General features: G+C 32.2%; 2 protein-coding genes across 2 annotated transcripts; one reads left to right on the forward strand and one right to left on the reverse strand.

Annotated features, from left to right (window-relative positions):
- The first annotated feature begins 1,327 nt into the window (after positions 1-1,327).
- LOC111291167 (7-deoxyloganetin glucosyltransferase-like) lies at positions 1,328-3,189 on the forward strand. Its single transcript, XM_022882819.2, has 2 exons — positions 1,328-1,944; positions 2,061-3,189. The coding sequence occupies exons 1-2, from the start codon at positions 1,428-1,430 to the stop codon at positions 2,999-3,001; spliced, it is 1,458 nt and encodes a 485-aa protein (XP_022738554.1). The 5' UTR covers positions 1,328-1,427; the 3' UTR covers positions 3,002-3,189.
- A 1,154-nt stretch (positions 3,190-4,343) lies between these two features.
- Positions 4,344-9,054, reverse strand: LOC111301506 (uncharacterized). Its single transcript, XM_022897232.2, has 6 exons — positions 8,322-9,054; positions 8,091-8,214; positions 7,854-7,986; positions 6,106-6,142; positions 5,729-5,978; positions 4,344-4,786 (listed from the first exon to the last, which is right to left on the reverse strand). Exons 1-6 carry the CDS (start codon positions 8,502-8,504, stop codon positions 4,713-4,715), a joined length of 801 nt encoding a protein of 266 aa, XP_022752967.1. The 5' UTR covers positions 8,505-9,054; the 3' UTR covers positions 4,344-4,712.
- Positions 9,055-23,495: the final 14,441 nt, after the last annotated feature.

The following is a 23,495-nucleotide window of genomic DNA, read 5'->3' on the forward strand; positions in this document are numbered from 1 at the left end:
TGCCAAACAAAACTTGTTTTGGTTTTGGAGATCTTACGGCTTATTCACGTGTTAGTATAAATCTTAATTTTTTTATACAAATTAAGACTTCATTTGTGTTGGAATTACGGTAACTCTGATATCATTTATTAAGTTAAAAACTTTTAATTTAATCAAGCCAACGAAAATTAAAATAAATGATTAATCAATTACATAAAAAATAATAATTTAAAGTGATTTGATCAAATTAACATACGTTTATAGATGAAAAAAAATTTATTAATTATAAAAAATTACAAACAAATATCAAATTAAACATTCATAATTAATACCCATAGACCATCTCAATCTCTTTTAATTTTATGAAGTATTTTCAATTCAAATAAATACATACCTATGTATAATTATGCATAATACCTATGTAGACTTTATCAGTTTATTTTAATTCATTCATAAATATTCAAACATATATAACCATAAGACATAAATATCTAATACTTTTATGAGTTGTTTATCTCATAAAACCCTAAAATTCTCTTATATCTTTTTCTCATTACTATTTTTATAAAGACTTCACATATTTATAAACATATTAACTTACTTATTAAGAATCATTATCCTTTTAGAATTCTTATTCTGTAAATCTTTTTGTCCATCAAACATTATTTAATCAATTTCAAAAAAGATTTGAGTTACTATTATTAATAATTTCTACCTTGACTCAAATTTTTTTTAATCATTTATTTTTATACTAGACATACTTAATTTACATGCAATAAAAATCTTAAAAATATTTTCTTTTATATGTCTTTATGTTTTACGTAACTCAATCTTTAAAATACAAATTTGAACTCTTTTTTTTTAATCAAACTCCTCTGAGTTTATCTCTTTTGATTAGTCGAACCATCGCTTTAGTTGTCTTTTCAAACAATTTGAAGAAATGATGCTTTGAAACTGCTTTTTGATTATAAAAATAATAATAAACATAAACATAAGGCTCATGGCTTTGTTTTTCATCTAACAATTTTTTAATGTAACAAGATAAAAGAAAATACGACTTTTTTGTTGCATCCAAGAATTCCTGAATACAAAATGAAATTCTTCTTTCATTCTACATTATTGCCGCCCTGATGGCTGTATAGTTTTTCAAGCGCATAAAAACATAGTTTGCCCGACGTTGTTGAGTTGACGGTTTTCATTTGACCGTATGCCCACGACTCTACGGCAAATTTTAGCTTCTTAAGGAATAGCAAAATGATTGCTTTGGGGTCGCATGATTTGCTTGACTTCACGATTCAATTATACTTTTCAATTCGACCAATGGCTGTATAAAGGAAGCTGAATCTCTCCATTGAAGCATCCCAGTTTGTTTTGCAACTGCATATCTTATATATTTCATTATTTTGAGTTTTTTGCCTGCTTTTCTACGTGATAGAGAAAGAGAGATAATGGGTTCTTTGGAGTTCACAGATAAGCCTCACGCAGTTTGTATTCCTTTCCCTGCTCAAGGCCATATAAATCCCATGCTGATGGTTGCCAAACTACTTCACCACAAAGGCTTCCATATCACCTTTGTCAATACAGAGTTCAATCACAAACGTTTGCTCAAATCCAGGGGGCCTGATGCTCTCAATGGCCTCCCTTCTTTTCGTTTCGAAACCATTCCTGATGGCCTCCCTCCAACTGATGCTGATGCTACCCAAGACATTCCATCTCTGTGCGAGTCCACCTCCAGGACCTGCTTACCTCACTTTAAGAAACTTATACATAAACTCAACGACTCCTCCTCAGTCGACGTTCCTCCTGTCTCTTGCATCGTTTCGGATGGAGTCATGAGCTTCACTCTTGATGCAGCTGAAGAACTTGGCATCCCTGAAGTTCTCTTCTGGACTACAAGTGCATGTGGCTTCTTGGGCTATTGCTACTATCGTCAGCTGATGGAAAAGGGCTATATTCCTCTCAAAGGTAAATAATTCAAGACAAACTTTTCTAAAGATTCGTTTTAGTTATTGGTAGTTTTTCTTTTTTTCCTTTCAGGACAACTGAAATAACGCTAATGTTATTGTTTCTTTAATTTGCAGATGAAAGTGATTTAACAAACGGGTACTTGGATACTGTTATAGATTGGATACCTGCCATGGAAGGTATTCGCTTGAAGGATTTGCCTTCCTTTCTCAGGACAACCGACCCGGATTTCGTCATGCTAGATTTCATTTTCAGAGAAACCGAAAGAGCTCGAAAGGCCTCTGCAATAATCTTGAATACATTTGATGACTTGGAGCATGAAGTTTTACGTGCACTCTCCTCAATGCTACCTCCTATTTACTCCGTCGGTCCCCTGCATCTTCCATTGCATCGTGAGGTCCATGACAACGATTTGAAACAACTTGGGTCAAATCTATGGAAGGAAGAACCGCAGTGTCTTCCATGGCTAGACTCAAAAGAGCCCAACTCTGTTGTTTACGTGAATTTTGGAAGCATCACTGTCATGACACCTGATCAGCTAAATGAATTTGCTTGGGGGTTGGCTAATAGCAACCAAACATTTTTGTGGGTTATCAGGCCTGATTTAGTCGGTGGCGACTCAGCAATTCTACCTCCAGAATTTGTGACAGAGACCAAAGAAAGGGGTTTGCTGGCAAGTTGGTGCCCGCAAGAACAAGTCCTGAGCCACCCTTCTGTTGGAGGATTCTTAACGCACAATGGATGGAATTCTACAATTGAAAGTATATCCAGCGGTGTGCCAATGATATGTTGGCCATTTTTTGCCGAGCAACAAACCAATTGTCGGTTCTCTTGCACTAAATGGGGAATCGGCGTGGAAATTAACAGTGATGTTAAGAGGGATGAAGTTGAAGGCCTTGTTAGAGAGTTAATGGAAGGAGAAAAAGGCAAAGCGATGAAGCAGAAAGCTCTAGAGTGGAAGAGGATGGCGGAAGAGGCCACCACCACTCCCAATGGGTCATCTTGCAAAAATCTGGACCAATTGATCAACCAAGTTTTGCTCTCTTCACTAGATTAAGACAATGCAAAATTCTTGGCACATTTTATACAGCCCTTTGATTTCAACCTTGAAAATACTTGTTAACTTAAATCACTTTATTATCTGTCAAATCCTTGTTCTACTGTTTTTTCCAGCGTTTTCTGAAATCGGTTGTGCTTTATACAGATGTATACAAAATGGAATAAGATTTTTCTTTTTATACCTTATTTTTATTGACGTACTAAAACTACAAAAATGAGAATCAAGTTACCATGCATTGATGCAAAGCTTGGAAATGAACCTAGAACCTTGTAGGCTTCCTCAACACCCATTCAACCTATTTTTTAACTCAACTTAGTATTTGGCCAAAACCCAATTTGTAAAATTTATTGCTCCAACTTTAAAAATTCAAGGCCCAGTTGATAGACAGGCTTAACACTTGACCATCCACACGTGCACGAGCGGCTTGATCCATCCAGTGCCGAATTCCATCTGTGCGCACATACGTAAAAGAGGATCGCACAAATTGAAGAGGGGAGGCCACGAGCGTAATCAAAGAGAGAAGTTTCCAGTACAATAGAGAAAACCTTTGCATCTTAGTTATGCGTCATTTCAGCCCTTTCCTTTGACATCTGATCTCCAATCTAATTGTTCTATTCGACCTAGTGATTTCAATCTTTCAACAATTTATAACAAAATTGGCTTAATTACTGTTTACTGAAATAATGGATGGGGACTCGATTTTCTTTTCCCATCCCTTATAATTCAAAGCACTAATGCCCTGAATTTGGCTGCTGTGGCAAAGGTGACAAACACTAATGTCTAGTACTACTTCGTTTCCCATCTCGTGGGGTATTTCATTTCCCTAAACAATTCAAGTATAGATAAAAGTGGAAAAGAAATGCATCGTAGACTTAAAAAAACTACATTTACTAGATAATTGCTGCATAAAGGACACTTTCATTTTTCCCCATTTGGTGATAGGATAGAGGGGCACATATTTGTTGAACGATGCTATCATGCAAAGGAGAGTCTTTGAAGTATAAACCAAATCTCCTCCTTATATTTCTGGGGCATTGACACCATGTATTTCTCTCCATAACTGAGCCCACAGTTTTCATGTACAATTCCCTTCAAAACTCACTCTTTGTTTGGCCAAAAATCATTTTCGAATCATGAAAGTGTATTACTAACTAAACATAATTACCAGTTTTGATTTCAGAGGGAACCAAACCGAGTTTGTTTCAGTTCTGTCAGGTCTGGTTTCAGCATACCCTTGAAATTAAACGTATGTCTAGAGTTTCTCCAAGTTAGTATCATAATTAATGTCATTGGATATGATGCAAATTTGTTTTTGATTATAACCCCACAGACAAAAAAAAAAAATCAAAATGATGTTGATTGCTAAATTGCTAATCAAATTTTTTTTATTGAGGGAATGCGCTTCCCTCCTTTTGTTCACAGTTCATACAATTCTGTAAAGGATGTTAAAGTCTTAACGAATGAAAACTTTTAGGTGAAAAAATAGAAGAATGTTTTTTTTTCCTTGAGAATTAAAGAGGAAAAAAGAATCTGCATAAGGTGGTTGATTAGTCCTCCATTTCCTGCCATAGGCAATAGCAGTAACTTGATGCAGCAGCCACCTATCGCTAAATTGTTGAGAATATAAGAGTGATATAGGGTGATAAGAAGAACATAAATTATCAAGATTGTACAATTTGAACATTTTGGCAGGGATGAGCTCTTCCCTTTAGGTTTTTGGACTTTCAGATGTGATGGCCCCTGCCTCTGTTTCTGTGGAGGTTTGCTGTGGAGTCTGTGAATCTGATAGACCAAAATCAGTAAAGAAAATTTATGATGAGCATATAAATATGAAAACAACAATCTAATGTAGAGATAGAATCTAATTTTAAAATGTATATATATTTCCAGTGTTACAGAAACAACGCCCCGCAAGTGATGTTTCATTGAGAAACAGGGCCCATCAGCCTGCCTAGCTTCCATGTTAAGTCCTTATACATCACATTGGACTTAGGGCGTTGTAAATTTGGAAATCCAATAGCCATGAAAATTACTTTAGAGAGTTACTCTTTTACTGAACACTGATACAGCTAGCAACAAAGACAATGTCTTGGCATATAAAATGATGATAATTTGGGTTAGTACTGTTAAACTTAATGGGGATTTCCAGGCAATTTTTTTGGCAATGTTTCTACCACAAATTACTTAATTATATAGTCGTAATTTAGCTGTTATATTTCAAAGAGAGTATTTTCCCGACCATTCTAAATAGAAATACAAAAAGGGTTTGATTTGTCAAAATGATTGTGGGTATGAACTTTGCTATTTAAAATGTGATTAAACCAATCGATATTCATATAGGAATAAACGAATTGGTTAAAACAGTGGCAGTGCATAACATGGCTAGTGGGCCTTTTCATATATGACCACTTGACTTCATGATCAGAATCAACCATTATCCTGATACTGAAACCACAAGCAGTCACTATTAGTTTACACACTATACTCCTCTGTCATGACTTTCTATTGACCCATCATTTGGGTCATGGCAATCACCAGACAGGTCATTCACATGTTTGAGGTTGCCAACGAGGCCCCCCATTTGGCGCAACGTACACTAAACCCTAATTCTATATATTATCTGTGTCAGAATGTCTATATATGAAGCCTAATTTATGGTGGGATATGATATGATGGTAAGTAGTAAAAAAGTGAAAGGAATAGAGAAGTATAAGAATTATATACCTGTGGAAGAGGGAAAGGGATGCCTAGTTAGATGAAAGGGTGGGGCAGGATAGGTGGAGAAAGAGCCCTCCATCTGAGAAGGATAGTAAAAATAGGACGGTCCGGGGATACGTTGAGCCTGGGGTGGGGAAAATGTTGCCCTGGGAGCTTGCAAAGAATAGCCATAATAATATGGAGATCCCATTGTTGTAGATGATGATCCATACAGTTGATAGTATTGTGGCTGCTGAATTTGTGGATTATAGAGAGCCTGCATTTCCATTCAGTAACATTATTTACCAACCATTGTTAGCTGAACTATCTGCTCAACATTGAACAAATACAACTTATAAATACTATTATTCTTCATTAACAGAGAAAGAGGTTTAATTACTTACTTGGTGATACCCGTATTCAGGACTGTAAGTTGGGTACCTGTAAAGTAGAATTCGTCAAAAAGTTTAGTAGAAATAGGAGCAACTACTTGATAGTTGAAACTGAAAGGTTAAAAAAAAAAAAAAAATCTTTCCCATAGAAGTAATTGCAAAATGCAGCATCCTTATATAATAAGGAATTAATGGTAACCACCATATATACAAGGGACTTATTGCAACGCGGCCTTAAGGTCCTACCATGATCGCAATTGTTAGTACTAATGACGACATTGGCTTAGGTAGGTACAGAAAATTAATTGCAGGTAAATCCAAGGACAATTTTTATGTGTACATATATATATAGAAATATATACATATATATATGTATATATATGTTTGAGGTAATTGCAAGGTATCAGATCAACATATACAACTCTAAATTTCCAGTCATGGACATCATTTACATACTAATATCTGGTCTTCTACTGATATATATATATATATATATATGTTCTCCAGTTGTTGTCCCTACGGTTGTGCCCAAGTTTCTTGCTTATTTCTTAGTTTTGCGCAGATTAGGTGACAGAGGGTAAAATCTATTGATTTTCCCCCTCAAATCAAATGCAGCTAAGAATATTTAAACATAGGAAAAGATGGGTATGCGTGAATCATGGATCATAGATGTAAGTGAAAAGGTAGCTCAAGCTATACTCATATTAAAAATATGATTATATAATTGTAAAAGAAAGTACAGAGGCAAGGATAGTTGGATTTCATCATTATAACAAATGTCTATATTTATATGCACACTTGATTTCCATGCTTTAGCCATTTTATATTTGTATTTGTTGCTTTTTGCCCTTCGCTTTTAAGCATAACATCTACTAGCAAAACCCAAACTAAAAGTTCAGAGAACCCCAGAAGTGATCTCACTGATAAAAGTTGAAGCCAAGTAAGAGGAACTGGTCTATTCTTGTATTGGAACTTCAATTAAATGCATCGTACACATCTAGAAAATGTTAACTGTAAATGAGCTTGATCATCACTTGAAATTCCATCGGCAGATGAAGGCATTTATCAGAAACTTAATTATTACAACCTTATTCTTGTTCTTGATGAACTTTTTCTTTCATTCTGAGCTGCCTGGAATCATAACCAAATAGAAAGTCATATATCTACATCATTTGGGACCACTTTGATGTACATATTTGGGCACTACAAAGCCTAGCCATATTTACTTTCTGCTAATCTTACTGGATTTCCCAATTTGATTAACTGACTAAATTTTCATATAGAATAAGAATTAAACTAGATTATTAAATTGGTTAATGCGTGGAAAAATGATCATTCATAATAAGGGATTACAAATGACTTAATATAGCTGTTCAATGTTTCTTAGTATAAAAAAAAATCAAGGAATCTGCCCCGTGGTTAACCTTTTTCATTTGTTTTCTCAGCCACAGCAAGGCCTCTAGCCTTTTCCAAGACTCAAGCTTTATGCCAGTGCATGCCACGTTAAATAATTGACTGCATTGATATTATAAGGCTCCCATATTCTTTTTCCTTTTGTTTATCATAGTAATGACAAATTTCTAGTCAAATGCATTATTGATTTACTATGTACAATCCGATATACCAACTATATTGCAGAAACACATAACTATTAAACATATGTAAGATGTCCAAAAGAAATTTTTTAAGGCATGGACCACTTCCCTTAACTAGAGCATGGACAACCAATAGCTAGAGTGAAAACAATAGGGGGTACTCACCCATAAGGTGGATAAATGACAGGAGGTAGTGGTGGCGGTGGCGGAGGCGGAGGCACTGGTGCTGCAACTCCACTATAAGATGGTGCACCTTGCTGTGCAACTCCCTGATAAGGACTGCTACCTTGATTTCTTCCTGCATTAAAATCCATCATATCTGATTCATTATTGTCATCTTGTTTTCACTTTCAATAATTGAATGGGGAAAGTGCAGCTCATATAAAAGAGTATGGGGACAACCTCGTGGTGGTGAAGGCCTAGGCCTTCCAAGTGATGCAATGTTACAATTTGCTCTTCTTCCATCAATTACAGGATTTGGATCAGCACAAGCCCTCCTGGCTGATTCAGGATCACGGAAAGTAACCTACAGAAATGTAGTGAGTTTATTCAAACACCTTAATGCACAAGAAACTTAAGGCCATTAACAAAGTAAGAACTGACATATATGAGAAGAAATTAGATAAAACTTACAAAGCCATATCCTTTAGATTTGCCTGTGTTTTTATCACAGATGATAACAGCTTCAAGAATCTCTCCAAACTGCTCAAAGTATCTACGCATTTCCTCTGTTGGTGTCTCCCAAGCTAGTCCCCCCACAAACACTTTTGTAAACGTTGTGTCACCAAAAGGTGATCGGTAATGTGGATAAGCCATGGCATCTAAACAAACAAAACAGAAAATGGGTAACTTTCCTTTTGCATGAAACCCTTTTTGGGGTGGATCACATTTACAGTTGACAAGACTGGAGTAAGATGAATCTTCTGCAATTCCATCTCACTCCCCTTGCTTGTTGCTCTACCATGCTCGTCTCTACATTCATTTCCCAGGCCCCTTTTTTACCACAAAAGAATCATTGAAGAGGAACAGACAATGAGATGAAGCCTAGTTTATGATGTTATAGACGTTGTTGCCAGTTGTTAATATTTGATGGGTTGGTTAATAAAATGAGAAAGCCAGAAAGGGAAAAAAAAAATAGCAGTTAAAAGACAGACAGAGAGAGGGAGAGAGCCCGACAGCTGCAATTGCTAATTTGCTGTCTATTTAGATATTGTGAGAGGGGAAGGGAAGGGGTTGGGTTTGGAACAACATCGAATGACAGCTGCGAGGCTGAAAGCACTTGAGTCTGTCTTGCCTGTCTCTGCATTAATATACTCTCCCAACCCCTCAACCAATAGTCCTTAACTCCTTAGTTGTTTTTTTTTTGTTTTTTTCTGTGTTGTCTTTTGAGTCTTTACCTAAAAAAATGATGATTTTTTTTTTTTTACAAATAGTTTGCAGCTTAAATAAAATTATAAGTGTTGAAAATTGAAATTTAATTTTAAACTTGTTAGATAAATCCAATCAAATTAAATTTTGGATTCAAAATTGATTTTTTTAGCTTCTTAATGTTTATTTATGCCTGACATGTAGTATTAGTTGTTTCTTATTTATTGATATGCAACTTAATATTTTGGTTTGTATCAAAATCATCTGGCAGATATTATTAATACTAATTAATTGGGATTTACAGTAATAAATGATTTAATGTGATTGGTGTGTCTTGACCAAACTTAGAACAAATTAAATTGGTGATTGCTTTTGGATGGGAAATTATTTGAAAAAAAAAAAAAAACTAGCAAGAAAACAAGTGATTTCTGGCCCCTACATCCTTCAGAGAATATAAAAGAACCAGACTTATACACATTGGCAGAGCATTTAGTACTCAAATAATCATCATTGAAAGGGCCTTTGACTCTCTAATAATGTTATAGTCCAATAGATCCGCTTCCCCCATTAAAAAGATTAAGCTTCCAAGTTCATGTTCAAGCACTAAGACTATATATGCTTTGACATATCGAAATCTAATTTCACAAAAAAAAAAACATGATTTTCTCTCCAATAAATAAGTATACACAATGATAAAAATAAGATAAGATAATGAGTTTGATGAGATTTAGGAATTATGAATTTCTTCATTTTACGAAATTTTTATATTGAAATTGAAAATTTGTAATCTTAAACAGTAATAATCGAGTCAAATGCTCTATGCATAATTTTAAATATTTCAGTCGGTAAATACATAGAAATACGCAAATAGATCCTTGCATATTCCCACATGAACCCATGTTCTTAACCTCCTCTAATCCTAAGCTGTTACGTAACAAAGCCAACTTCCAAACAACAAAAGAAAAGAATATGACAGTTAGGATCACATAATTAATCAGTGAGAGCTGATAAAAAAAAAAAAAGCATCATGTGCAAACGAGAGGGTCATGGGACGGCTGCGTTGAAAATATAATCTCAAAAACCCATATAGAATTTCCTAACCATCTCATCATAATCATGCTCCTTTGGTCAATCACATTAAACAAAGTTGATGTCAAGCAAAAAGATTGGGGATTAAGCATTATTTTTATTGTTAATGGATGACCATTATATTGTCCACAAACCCCACCGCGAGAAGCACAATGCATGTCTCGCCTTTCTCTTGGGGTTTCGGCTTTTGATGGATTCTTCCACATTTCCAATTGGATATATGCATTTTTGTCATATCCCTTGTTGTAAAGCTAGTCCTGGTTTGAAAGACAATCAAGCTTTTCTTTAAACAAACACTTTTTTTAGTTTTTTGGTGATGAGAACAGAAGCGCACGCACAGGGAGAGAAAGGGTCAGTTTATCTTAGCTTGTTGCCAGCGTAGGGACGAGGAGACAGCTATAAGACACTCTAGTTTTATGAAAACTGTACAAATCCGTGAACTGGCACTTGTCACCACGTGAGGTCGTATCACTCTTTGAGAACAATGAGCTGGATTTCATCTACTTTATTTTACACCAAGATGATATCATTTCTCCCTCTCATTTCTTTTTTCTCTTGTTTTCATGGATGAGTGAGATCCACCCCCAGCCTCCCCTCCATCAACAAAAGCCAATCAATGGCGATTTAAAGTTGCGGTCCCTGTGCAACTCTTAATACCCAAGTTTTTTTTTTTTTTTGAGAAAAATAAAGCATTTTTTTCAAATATTCTTTCCTCAAGAGTCTGCCACTTATGGTAGTCATGCTTCAGTTCTTTTTGACGTACGTAGTGAAGATAAACCACTGTTCCTTTCGCTTTCTTTTGGATATTTTTCTCAGTACATCCCATGACTTAAAACTCCTACGTACAATATTTTGTAAGCAAAAATTCTTTCATCAACTCCTTGAGATTGTATAAATCTAGGCCACACATGGACTATAAATAATTCAATACATTGAAGATTTTCACCTTGCGCATATATTTCAAAAAAAGAAAAAGTTGGGTTCGAACATATTTTCTCAAATTCAATACTTTTTGATTATGTGAAATTTGATATTAGTTATAACAAGATTAATTGCTGTTGGTCTTAAAAAAATCTTTGTTCTGTTGTAAAGCAACATCCGACTTCCATGGAAGGGGACCTCTGTCTGAAATATCAGAAGCCTTGGTCAAAATTATTTGACTTATAGTTGACCAGTCTTTAGACATTGGATTCATGTCTACCCGTATTGGGTACAAAAACACATGGTGTCATTTGTATGGAGCAGGGGACATGTCTTTCATTTCACTCAAACAAACTTGGCAAAATTTCGTATCATGAACTACCCTATTGCCTCCAATTAAATGGAAAAAAAGGATGACAAAGCATCAACTAAAAAATTTAAGCTGTTTTAACTCTTTAGTAAATGTTCTAAGAAAATTTATAATGTCATGTCTGTGTCATACGATGCAATTATAAGCTTTAAGGTGCAGCATTCAAGACCTACATTTGAATCCCCTCCTATGTAAAAATGCATTGAAAGACTTAATGATATGGAAGTTGAAAGGCTAAACTGCCTACTCTTGTGTTAATTTATGGGCTTTGATGATCGGATGGTGGTGCATCTTTTCATGATACAGAAAACCTAACATGGTATCAGAAATAGATCACCAAACTATAGGATTCAAATTTATAGTCTTATAGTCGAATATGGTATTTGCTTTTGCTTAAAAAAGAAGAAAGGTAGGAAGGATTCCGGCAACTCTAGTAGATTTCTGTTCTTCCACATGGCTTAAATCAGTTAAAGTTGTTTGCCTATAGGATTGTCGGCAAGTTGGCAACTATGGGAAGTTGATGCCGTCGACTGCAATCATTGAAGAGCTCGAAATGTCCTACGATATGGGCCTGCAAGTTTTATGTACGTTTACCTGCCCATTATCCAATGGGTGGAGTAAACGCCTGATTGACAAACAAGGAGTACATGAAAAAATAAAAGGTTTTTGTCTGCAAAAGCATATGAAAAAATGATGATGAACATGGAGATCTATGATTATGATTTCACAGTGAAATTTTTTATCCGGATTGACAACTGTGAGTAGACAAAAATTCCTCATTCATTCTCGTGAGTAGTGGACCGATGAGGTATGGCCCGTCAAGGTTTTGGGTATCTATTTTATAAAATTTGGTCAAGTTTGGACCAAGTATACGCTAGATGAATTTTTTAGGCTAGGCTTAAATGTGGCATTTTAAAGCTCAGCAAAGCTTGAGCTAGTGTATACTTTTTTTTTGTTTTCGTGGAAATAAAGTAGTATATGCTATTAGGTTATAGTAAAAACTAAAAACATTTTAAAGAACATACTTGGGTTTCAGAAGCTAGAACCTGCATGGTAAAGACCCTGCAATTCTTATATATACTTGTTTGTCTATTCTATTCTATTCTATATTAATTACGTATAAAATATAAAACAAATTATTATATTAATTACGTATAAAAATTATTATATTATAATTCGTATTAATATATCAAATATAAAACAAATTTTATTTATTTTTATTAAATTTATATAAAATTTTTATTAAAATTTTAAATTATATATTTGCATTTTTTGGTACAATTTATATTAGAAAATTACCAGACTTCACATTGGTCACAATTTTATTAAATATAAATAAATAATAAATATTTATAAAATAATACCTCAAGTGAACAAATCAATGAATTCATTCAAATGGAATCATATTGATGCATAAACTAAAAAATAAAACTTAATTTCTAAATATACAAACAAATACTTTATACTTTTAAACATATTGAAATATAAAAACTCAAACTAAAATATAATTATTTGGATTTGATTCATATGTATTTATAATATTTAATAAATATGTTAAACTCAAATAACACTAATCATTAAGTATATTCATCCACAATTAATTAAATTCATGAATATCATATATTTATAAATGATTAAATTCATGAATAATTAGATTCATGTAATTTGAGTTTGATTCATGGTTATTTATACTATTCAATAAATATATAAACTTACACTCAAAATATTAAATGTAAATGTTACTAAATACAAAGTACATTCATCCTTAATTAAATAAGTTATGGATATTATAAATTCATGAATGATTAAGTTCATTAAATTCATAAATAATTAAAATCATGTAATTTATAATAAAAATAAAAATAAAAATATCAGTGAATAGTAATCATGAACCCAATTAAATGCAAACCTTTAAATCTATATATTATAAGTCATTCAATTCAATCTAATCAAGTTTTACAATTAAAGACACGTGCCATTTAATTAAGCATCTAAATTGATCAAATATCATTACTAATAATTATTTTCTCTTTCTTTTAAGAATTTTTTTCCTTTCTTGATTAATTTCGTTTCATTTTGGTTTCAATTTTTACTGAAAGTTAACTGCTATTCTAAATAAAATAAGAAAAAGAAAATTTTGATAAAGGGTAGGATTAAGAAGTTTGCATTAGATTGACAAAAGAAAATTTTTTTGACGAAAACCAAAGTAGCTTTTTTCTTTTTGTGAAAAAAATTAAAAACAGAAAACTAAGAATTATTTTTAATCTAATCAAGTTTTCTTTTTTCTCAATTTCAATTATTTTGTAATTTTTTTTCTTGCATCGAGTGGAAATAAACAGGAAGAAAGTGTTGGAAATAAAAGGGTTTAATTAAAAAAAAATTTTAAAAATTGAGGAACCAATTAATATGTAACACTCGGCACAAAAATTAGGCTCTTAATAAACAGTGAATGAACAGGAAAATCCGAGACTACTTTCATTATATTGTATACATGTCATGATTAAAATTATCAAATATATATACATATATTAATGAATATGCTATGAGTTGGATCTATGAACAGATTCTATTTAAGTGTCAGCAGCCAACTAGCTGAAAAAAACATGGGCGTTCTTAATTTTCGAAATGTTGGCTAATGGTCGCGCTTCTTCGAATGTGCCAATACAATTTTTTATGTGACTAATAAACGTGATCCTTGAAGCATCATGGGGTGGTGGCGCAGTTGGCTAGCGCGTAGGTCTCATAGCTTCTGAGTTATCCTGAGGTCGAGAGTTCGAGCCTCTCTCACCCCATACTTTTGTTTTGTCCTTTTCTCTATTCTTATCCTAGTCGTAGTGGATGTCTGTCATAGGCATTTGGGTCTCGGGCTATTCCAATTATAGTGGCTACCGTACCGCATGCAACATTGCGATCGTGCGCACGATGTTTACCCTTTTAACTTTATCAACACCAACATGCATAGGCATTGTCCTCGTCGTCAGGGTTACGCTATTCTGCCGTCATGCATACCTATCCTTACTCTGCAGGGAGGGGTCTGATCTGACGCTTGTCGTTACCGTTATAATTTTTTATTTTTTTTGCTGAATCAGAGTCAGACACCAAACAATCCAGTCTGCACTTGGGACAGTCAGTTTTGTCGTCTGTCTGTATCAAAGTTCAAACCTGGACGCAGCTAAGTTGCCATGTGAACGTGAGTAAAATTTCATTGGATTTTGTTTGTTTTGTTGAAATGACTTCAATCTTTTTTGAGATTGGATCTGATAAAATTTGAGAAGAGTAGAAATTCTATTTTGGAAACTGTCAATTACCTGCCCCAGGCTATCTAATGGATTCTTGCCAATTCAAAGAGTTGGGCTCACTCTGTTCTAACATTTTAGGATTTCTGGTCCATTTTGAAATGGATTTCTGGCCTCATTATTTACTTATTTCCACTTCCTTCTGGAACCTATTGCAACTTGGGTAGCCTTATTCTGTTGTTCATTCCAAGGAAAAACTGTATACCTATGGCTATTACCTGACTTATCAGAAACTTTGAGAGAAACTTTGAGTTAAAATTTTTCACTTTGGCAGGAATCTCTTTTGCCTCATAGTTTATTTTGGGCAGGAGTATATTTTAGTACTTGCACTTCCCCCGGACCCTGGGGTCCATGAATATTATTTTGACCTTTGGGCCTCTGAACAAGTAAACCATCTTGAATAAAGATGTCGCTTTTACATGCCTGTTCGCTTGCAATCTTGTATAATGTTTGGAATAAAGTTGCCATTTCACTTCCTTGCCTCCCTATCTGATCTGATCTTCTTAGTTGTATGGTGAGCCGTACAAACAAAGTTGAGGATACTATCATTTTTATCCTATCATTAATCGTCCCTCAAGTCTAGAATAACAAAAAGATTGAGGCTGAAGAATTGAGCAAGGTTTACGCATTTATTCTTCAAAATCTATTACCAGATTACAAGGCTCGTGGTCCTCCCCTTCTTTTATTTATATTTTTCCTTTCCCCTATCATATTGATGATGTTAGATGTGGTTGTTGCAATGTAATAATTAGTTGCTTTCATGGTCATGATTCTGTTATCAAGACAATAGTATTTTCATGGATCATTTCCGAGCCTTGTGCAACCACCATCAGATTACAAATTTACTTGTGTGGCTAAATCTCAGCTACTTTAAATAATCGATGAGCTTGTTACCATTTTTATGCCCAATGAAGAATGTGAAGACACGCATAGTTTTGATGGGATAAGAGCCACTTAAGTCAATTTCAAATAAGAAAATCCAATTCAATGTGCATAGGATATTTATAGAAAGTCGTTCCAAAAATTGTAGGGCTTCGGGTTCTTAGAGACTTTGTCTTGGACAAGGTGTGAAATTGTAAGCTTTGGCAAGTTTCTGTTGGTCCTCTTAAAAAAAATGGAAATGTCATAATCATGATAAGCCAAAAGGTTAAGTGGGGGTTGGTTTAATAATTTATGGATACATGAATCACTAACTCAAATCCAAAGAAGTTTCTGTAGTTGATCTGTCTGATTTCTTCTGCTTCTTGTGTGTGATAAGAATGACTGAGTTTAATCATTTCATTAAGTACTGCCCTGCAGCAGTAAGTAAATCCAAAATTTCTTCATTTACAGTAGATTTTTTTACCATAACTTGAAGTTCTTCATCTGAAGGGTTTTTTTTTTTTTTTAATCATGCTTCCCTTAAGCCCTGTTAGATATGACACTAGCAATCAGTAATTCAGGCATTAATGTGACAGTATTCATTGATATTACCAAGCTCAAATTCACCCGCCCTTTTTTTTTTCTTCTTAAAGTAGCAAATCAGTGAGAATTATGTACAAACTGTTGAGATGGGGCTGCTTGAATCACATGGTGCCCCATGCAGAATTCATTAATCCCATCATTTCAATTATATCCGTATGGCGTGCTTAAACATGACTAATTCACCTGCATTATTACAATTCTCAATTCGATATTTACACTCATCAATGAATTATTGAAATTTAAATATGAAAACAAATGATCAAGAACGTTGAATTGATTTCAATAATCCAGTCCTACCATAAATTGTTTATTCTTATCACAAATCATTACGTACCATTAACGTTTTTACTCATTCCTGATCTTGCCATCTGCTGAATTTTAGTCAAATTTGGAAGCTACTGGTTTTGGGATATTTCCATTTTGCAGGGTCTATTACAATGTCAGGGGACCCAAAATTGGATTAGAACCGCCCCATATTCTTAAACACATTACATGCAGTGGGGAATTTACATATAATGGTTGCATCGGATTGGGACATTTTTCATCCTTGCGTAGTTTTTTTTTTTAGTAGGATTTACTGTGATCGTCCTTGACTTGATGTTGCCGAAAATTATTATAAGTCTAGGTCGTCCGTCTAAGAATAACCAAATTTCCACTAAGTTTTGTGGAATGTGAACTCCCATTTCATCGATTTTGTTGGGTTTTGCCAAAATTAACAGAAATTATGGGTTTTTAAGACTATTAGACGGTTCGGAACAGAACTAATCATAATTTATCTCATTAATTAGCAGTTAAAGATTTAAAGTCAACCCAACAATGCATCTACCAATTCAAGTATGAGTTTAAGGTAAATCTATTTATTTTTTGTAAAATCTTATTGTTATTTAGAAGATAATATTTTCTTGGGTATTAAGTTTCATTGGCTGTCGCTGGGTTGCCCTTTTTTGTTAAACAAAAAATAGTGCAATCATTGTGATGCTTTTCCAACATCAAATGATATGATGTCTGATGTGTTAAAGTCACTAATCATGCAATGGCACGCTCGAATGAGCTAGCCTTACCTAATTGTTAAGTCACCATTTGAATTTGTTAACGGTACATTGTCTGGTGGCAAGAACCCTGTGGGTGCACTAGGACGCTCCTCGGCTCAAAGGGAGTCGTGCTGTTTCCCTTCCAGATAACAGCACCTGGGGCCATCCCATCTTCCTTTTTCAGTTTCATAAGCTATGCCAATGATAAGTACATAATTCTGTTTTGTTAATCAGAATTTATTAAACATATCATATTAATATATGAAAATGTATTTTTAAAATCACTTGAAAAGATATTAAAATCAAATAAAACATGAAAACATCTTTGATCCTATTATTAAAAATAATATTAATAAATGCAATTGAGTTTAAAATTGCATAAAAATTCAAAATAATTTTAATCATGACGCTTAAAGGAAAAAAAATAAAAAAGAAAAGCCTTCGCCCACATATTTTTTCACTGATGGCTGCCCTCCTATTGGTGTTAGGTTTGTATCCCACCTTGGTTTCCAAACGCTCTACGCATGTATTTTTCCTTTTGAAAAGAGTGTGTCGACTGTCGGCGTATAAATACTAAAAAATTTGGAAATTATAAGATAGTATTTTGGTATTTTCTTTATTTTCTTATATTTTTCAGTTCAAAAAATGAAGAAAGCTTGCAGTTAATGAGTAGGCAACATCAAGTGATAGTGACGGTCTTGATGAGCTAAAAACGTCTAATTCAATCACGCAAACGAAAGTGAAATCAAATAATAAATCAAACACACAAGAGATAATAATTTAACGTGATTCGGTTCAATCAATTTATGTCCACGGATGAGAAACAAGATCTATTAATTGTAGAAAATTATAAACATACATCAAATTATCAACATCACTTAACAATCAATACTTATAAGATACTCTCAATCTCCTCTAGTCCTATGAAATATTCTCAACCCAAACAAATACAAATTTAAACCTTTATGCATCATTTTCAACATAACCAAACACATACCCATATGTTCTCATACATCATATCCATATGAACCCTCTCAGTCTCCTCTAGTTCACTCATAAACAAATATACACATCCATAAGATGTAGAGGCTCAACTAGTCCACTCATAAATAAACATACACACATACACACTCATAAGACGTAGAGCCTCAATACTTCCATGAATGTCTATCCCACAAAACCCTACAACTCTCTTATATTTCTTTCTCATACCTAACCCTATAGAGATTTCACGTATTTATAACCATACAAACAAACCCATTAAATATCTTTTTTCCTCTTAGAATTATTTTTCTGTAAGTCAAACTTACATATTAAGAATCTCTTTTTCTTTTAAAATTCTTCTCTTGCAAGTTAAACTTATTTATTAAAAATTTTCTTTCTTTTATAATTCTTTTTTTATAAGTCTTATTGTCCACAAGTAATATCTGATAAATTTCAAATAAATTTTCAATAAATCTCTTGTAAAATTTGAGTCATTATTCTCAATAGGTCCATTATTAGACTTGGTTGCAATATAAATATTATGGAGGTTCCCTTGGTAGTAATATTTTTTTTTGTTGTCCCTTTCATTTGATATAATCTATTGTATTTTTTTTTTTACTTATTTCTTTTTCATTTGTTTCAAAAATATATATTTCTTTGCATCAGTTACAAAATTCTTCGAATTGTTCATTTTAGTAGCAATCACTGACATAATATTGTCAATATCATGTAGCTGAAATAAAGTAATTCTATTTTTTTCTGTGTGATTAATACACTTTAAATAAATTTAATTGAATATTAGATCAAATGACATATATAGATCAGATTTATTAAGGATTTGAGAAATTTTAAATATGTGATATTCTCTTCAAGTCATGAGTTAAATAAATAAAAATTGAAAATTAATAATAAATTAGAATTTCAAAAAAAAAAAAACTCACGTTAGATTAAAAAAAATTAACTTAATTTTGTTGCACAATAAAATTGAAGTGCTTTATTTTTTGGTTTATTTTTTGAGTTTACTCGAATTCTTTAGTAAATTAATTAATTATATTTCTTTGAAGAAGGGTAAAATAAAATGCAAATATAAATACAAATATACAATAAAAGAAGAAAAATTTTTTAAAAAAATTATAATTATTATAATTATAAAGGAAGACAAAGTTAAGCCTAAAAAAGGTCTCTTTACTGGGGAGATTATTGTTATATTAACCCAATAAAAAACAAAACTAAATCTTTGATTCGATATGTCCCTAAAAACGTGTCAACATCATTCTTTATGATTCTCAATTACTAAAAAAAGAAATTTTATTTTAAAGAAAGAAAAATCAGCCCTTTGTTATTATTTTTTTGAACAATCCCTTTGATTATTTATTAATTACACTATTATATTTATACATGTAAAAAGGCTTTGAATTTTACCATAGACATTGAGATTTTGTTGAGAATAGGTCGTCCGGCATGGACCACGGTGGTCCTGGCTTCATCTGATTATTTACTGACACAGTCCAATTAATTAATCTCACTTAACACTTATTTTAGCCTGTAATTACGCTGAAAATAAGGTTTTAGGGTAAAAAAGTAGTGGTTTTGGCGTTTAATGTGAGAAGGATCACCGACGCCGTTTTCATGGGGAAACGTATTTCACTTTGATGTGACCTTCTCTTTGTGGAAAAGAGCCTACCCTTTTAGATCCATCATCAAATTGGGGAAATGTATTTTATTGTGGTAGTGATTAATTAACTTAATCAAGGAACCATGAAGTCAAACGAGGATCAAGATCCACTTCGAAAATGTATGGTGGAATGTGATCTCGTCTTTGAATTTGCGTACCCATATAATATGCGCACTTGCGTTTAACATATTAAATTATGGCATATAGCTGCCAACAACCTAGTCTTACTAATTCAGCTGATTCGATTTTTGTAGGTTATGGGTTCAAAAAATATCTTAAATATATTAATTAGATAGAGATTAAAGGATTACTGATAAAGTAAAAATTTTAAAACGTTTCGTTTCAAGAATTTTATTTTGAAAATAAATATTATCACGGCATTTTTATATGTTTTAATCGTAGTTACAAAATCAGAATTAAAATTAAATTTATTAATTTTAATTTTATATATTCAATTAAAACTTTTATAACAATTATGTTACTATCACAAAGGTTTTTCCCCATAGAAATTAACCAAAAACAAATGCAGGCAGAGGAGCAAAGCAAACCCCACCATGGCAGCATTTATAAGCTTAGAACAGGCAAATCCGAATATCATGCGTGCAATTGGAAATTCTATTACACGAGCAGATTGTAACTTGTAGGGTGTATATTTCTGTACGAAGGTCAGTCTGAATTCTGAAAGCAGGTTTGATTTTATTAATTTTTTATTTTTAAATGGACCCTTTAAGATCTTATTCTAAAGAATCTATGTCGATTGATATATTTATATTTATTTATTTTAAATTGAATATATATAAAATATAAAAATTATTGTATCATAAATAATATTATTTTGTTAAAAACGAGATACATCAATTTCAATCTAAATTTTAATAGAAATGAAACGCCATCCATGCACGTATTTTTCATTGAAAGATGAGTGAAGACTGATGAACAAGTTTTAGGTGGAGGGACACCAAAGTAATAGTGACGTTTCATTGACATTATTAATTTCTTAAATTCAACAAAATGAGAAAAAAAAAAGAAAAGAAAGAAAAAAAACATCCTTCGCCAATCAGTACAACAAATAAACTATAGTACTATCAGGTAAATGTTCATTAGTTTTCATCGCCCCCCCCCCCTTTTTTTTATAGGAACAGCCATTTAATAAAACATAAGTTTTGGTTTGATATGTGATAAAAACATATCAACATTTAATTGGAAGTTGGATCCGATTTCAAAACTATTCTAATTAATTAATTATCCATAAATTTGAAGGTTAATATCCTCATCTTGTTATCATTGTAAAAATTAAAATAATTCATTAATAAAACTTTATTAAATATTGATTTAATAATCGATGTATATAATTTTTATTTAAAAAATAAGTTTTGATTTCTTTTCAAATAATAAATTTGTTCTCAATTATAACAATAAGAAATTTGTAATAATCATATAATAAAATATTTATTTTACATAAACTGGATTTTTTTCTCAAGTAAATTATACAAATAGTTTTCAAACTTTAAAATGTATATTATTTTGATCTTTAAAATTTAAAAAATAATTTGTTTATTAACGTAATGGATTGGAATGCTGTGGTTGAAACTTCCTGCTTTCAAACGAAAGCGAAGAACAGTGTCGTATGTAAATTCAAGACCATCAAAGTGGCTTTCCTTTCCCTCCATCCAAACCAAAAAGTTTAACGTTGACGCTTGAAAACTACTTTGGGTCGGGTTCTCAAACTATTCTCGCCCGATGCCAAAACACCTAGCAAACAGACACGTACAAAAAAAAATTCTATAGTGACTGAATCCCGTGAATCTCTTCCGAACACCAACTTTTCCGATTTCCGTGTTTTCGCGATTACTGCACTAAAAACTCACATTCATAAATAAAAAAATGCAGCTAAGATCCTCTGCATCGCATGTAACCTTGGCTGGCGCCTCCATAACTGACACGTCATTATATGTCGCCGACAGAGGCACGCGGCATAGCGGGTCCTACATTTTGTTCTCCGACCCTTTAAAAAAATAATAATAACAAATTGCTCAAAATCTGAACCGGTTGCATGTGACATTTGTTACCTGTTTGTTTGTTATCACAACTAGAAATTCTCCTAGGTTTCGCATTTATATTACTAAGTTCTATGATTTTTGGTCTTTTAATATTCAAATTCGTATTTATATTGAACCAAAAGTTCATGTAATTGACCTTGATCCAATGCATAAGTTCACCAATCACATCATCCTATGCGAGTAGATAATATAATAAAATGAAAATTGGATATTGATTTAGACACGAGACATTGTTCAACCATCAAGTAAATGGTAATAAGATTTTTATAATTGTTTTTTAAAAAATAGTGTTAGTTATAGAAATGTTATCGCATTAAATGCAATAAATTAACAGTAGTTTAATGATCATTTTAATTTATATATTTAATTAAGATCTTTTATAAAAAAATATAATATAAAAATAAAAAAACTATATGTTAAGATTTGAATATCATATTAATTAAATATAATTAACTGTTATTTTTTAAAAAAATTATAATTTGAGAATAAAAATAATTATAGGTACTAAATTTTAAAATCTAAACTTATAAAATATTATATTTTAAAGATAATGTTATGAACCAATTAAATTAAATTTTAAATTGCATATACTTTTGATGAATGTTAGATATGAATTAAAAATTATTAAAATATTATTATATATATTAAAATTAAAAAAATAATACATTAATTATAATTAAAAAAATTTTTCTTTTAATAAAAATCTTAACAAGTACATTTATTCACTGTTAGTAAAAGTAAAATTTTTCAAAATAATTATTTGCAAGTATTGTAAGAAGTGAATAATTATGTTATCCTAATGTAGAATTATGACAATTACACTTTCAAGTTTATCCTCGCATTCCATACGAGTAGGTGAAAAAAATTTAGAAGAAAACAGAATTGTTTCTCCAAATGTAAAGAGATTCCCTTCCCTTTCTGATTCACTCGGCAAAAAGATCATCCTTTTCCTGCCTCATTCCTTGTCTGTCAAAGAGGAGCTCACACGCTTTCTTTTATTTTTTTTTTCTATTATTTTCGTTATGAAAAATCATTTACCTTGAACCAGAAATCTTAAAATAATCAGTGCTGGCTGGGGGAAGGTGTCGTTTTGCAACTGGGAACCTTGTTCAAAACCAAAGACATATGTAAATAGGAGCTGACTCTTGGTCCTGGAAATGATTGCCCCCAGTAATTACAGGTTGGAAAATCTGTCTTCAAGATTTTCTGCACTTTTGAAACCTTCCCAAGGTCCAAAGGTAAAAATACTTGAAATCATTTCAGAAAAAGCAGAGTCCAATTCCATCGATACAGAGAAAGAGATAAAAAAAATGTTTTTGTGTTTCAACTGGAGACAAAAACAAACGTGAATCTTGTAGATTAGGCTAAATTTGTTTGGTAAAAAATGATTTTAAAAAAATAATTTTTGTATTTTTTAATATTTATTTAATAAAAACTTGATTATTCAATGAAAATAATTTATTAATTAATAGAAAATGAGATTATTTTTAAAAAAATTAATTTATGAATTTGAAAAAAAATATAATTTCAAAAAAGAGTTATTTATGAG

Source organism: Durio zibethinus, chromosome 3, assembly GCF_047325235.1.
Source record: "Durio zibethinus cultivar Kanyao isolate XHJ-2024 chromosome 3, ASM4732523v1, whole genome shotgun sequence".
NCBI classification, from domain to species: domain Eukaryota; kingdom Viridiplantae; phylum Streptophyta; class Magnoliopsida; order Malvales; family Malvaceae; genus Durio; species Durio zibethinus.

Excerpts from the sequence above, each read along its gene's own strand:
- LOC111291167 (XM_022882819.2), top strand. The coding sequence starts at position 1,428 with ATGGGTTCTTTGGAGTTCACAGATAAGCCTCACGCAGTTTGTATTCCT. Across the intron at positions 1,945-2,060 it reads GGGCTATATTCCTCTCAAAG|ATGAAAGTGATTTAACAAAC; the intron begins GTAAATAATTCA and ends TTTAATTTGCAG.
- LOC111301506 (XM_022897232.2), bottom strand. The coding sequence starts at position 8,504 with ATGGCTTATCCACATTACCGATCACCTTTTGGTGACACAACGTTTACA. Across the intron at positions 7,987-8,090 it reads TAGGCCTTCACCACCACGAG|GAAGAAATCAAGGTAGCAGT; the intron begins GTTGTCCCCATA and ends ATTTTAATGCAG. Across the intron at positions 4,787-5,728 it reads TCCCTTTCCCTCTTCCACAG|ATTCACAGACTCCACAGCAA; the intron begins GTATATAATTCT and ends TTGGTCTATCAG.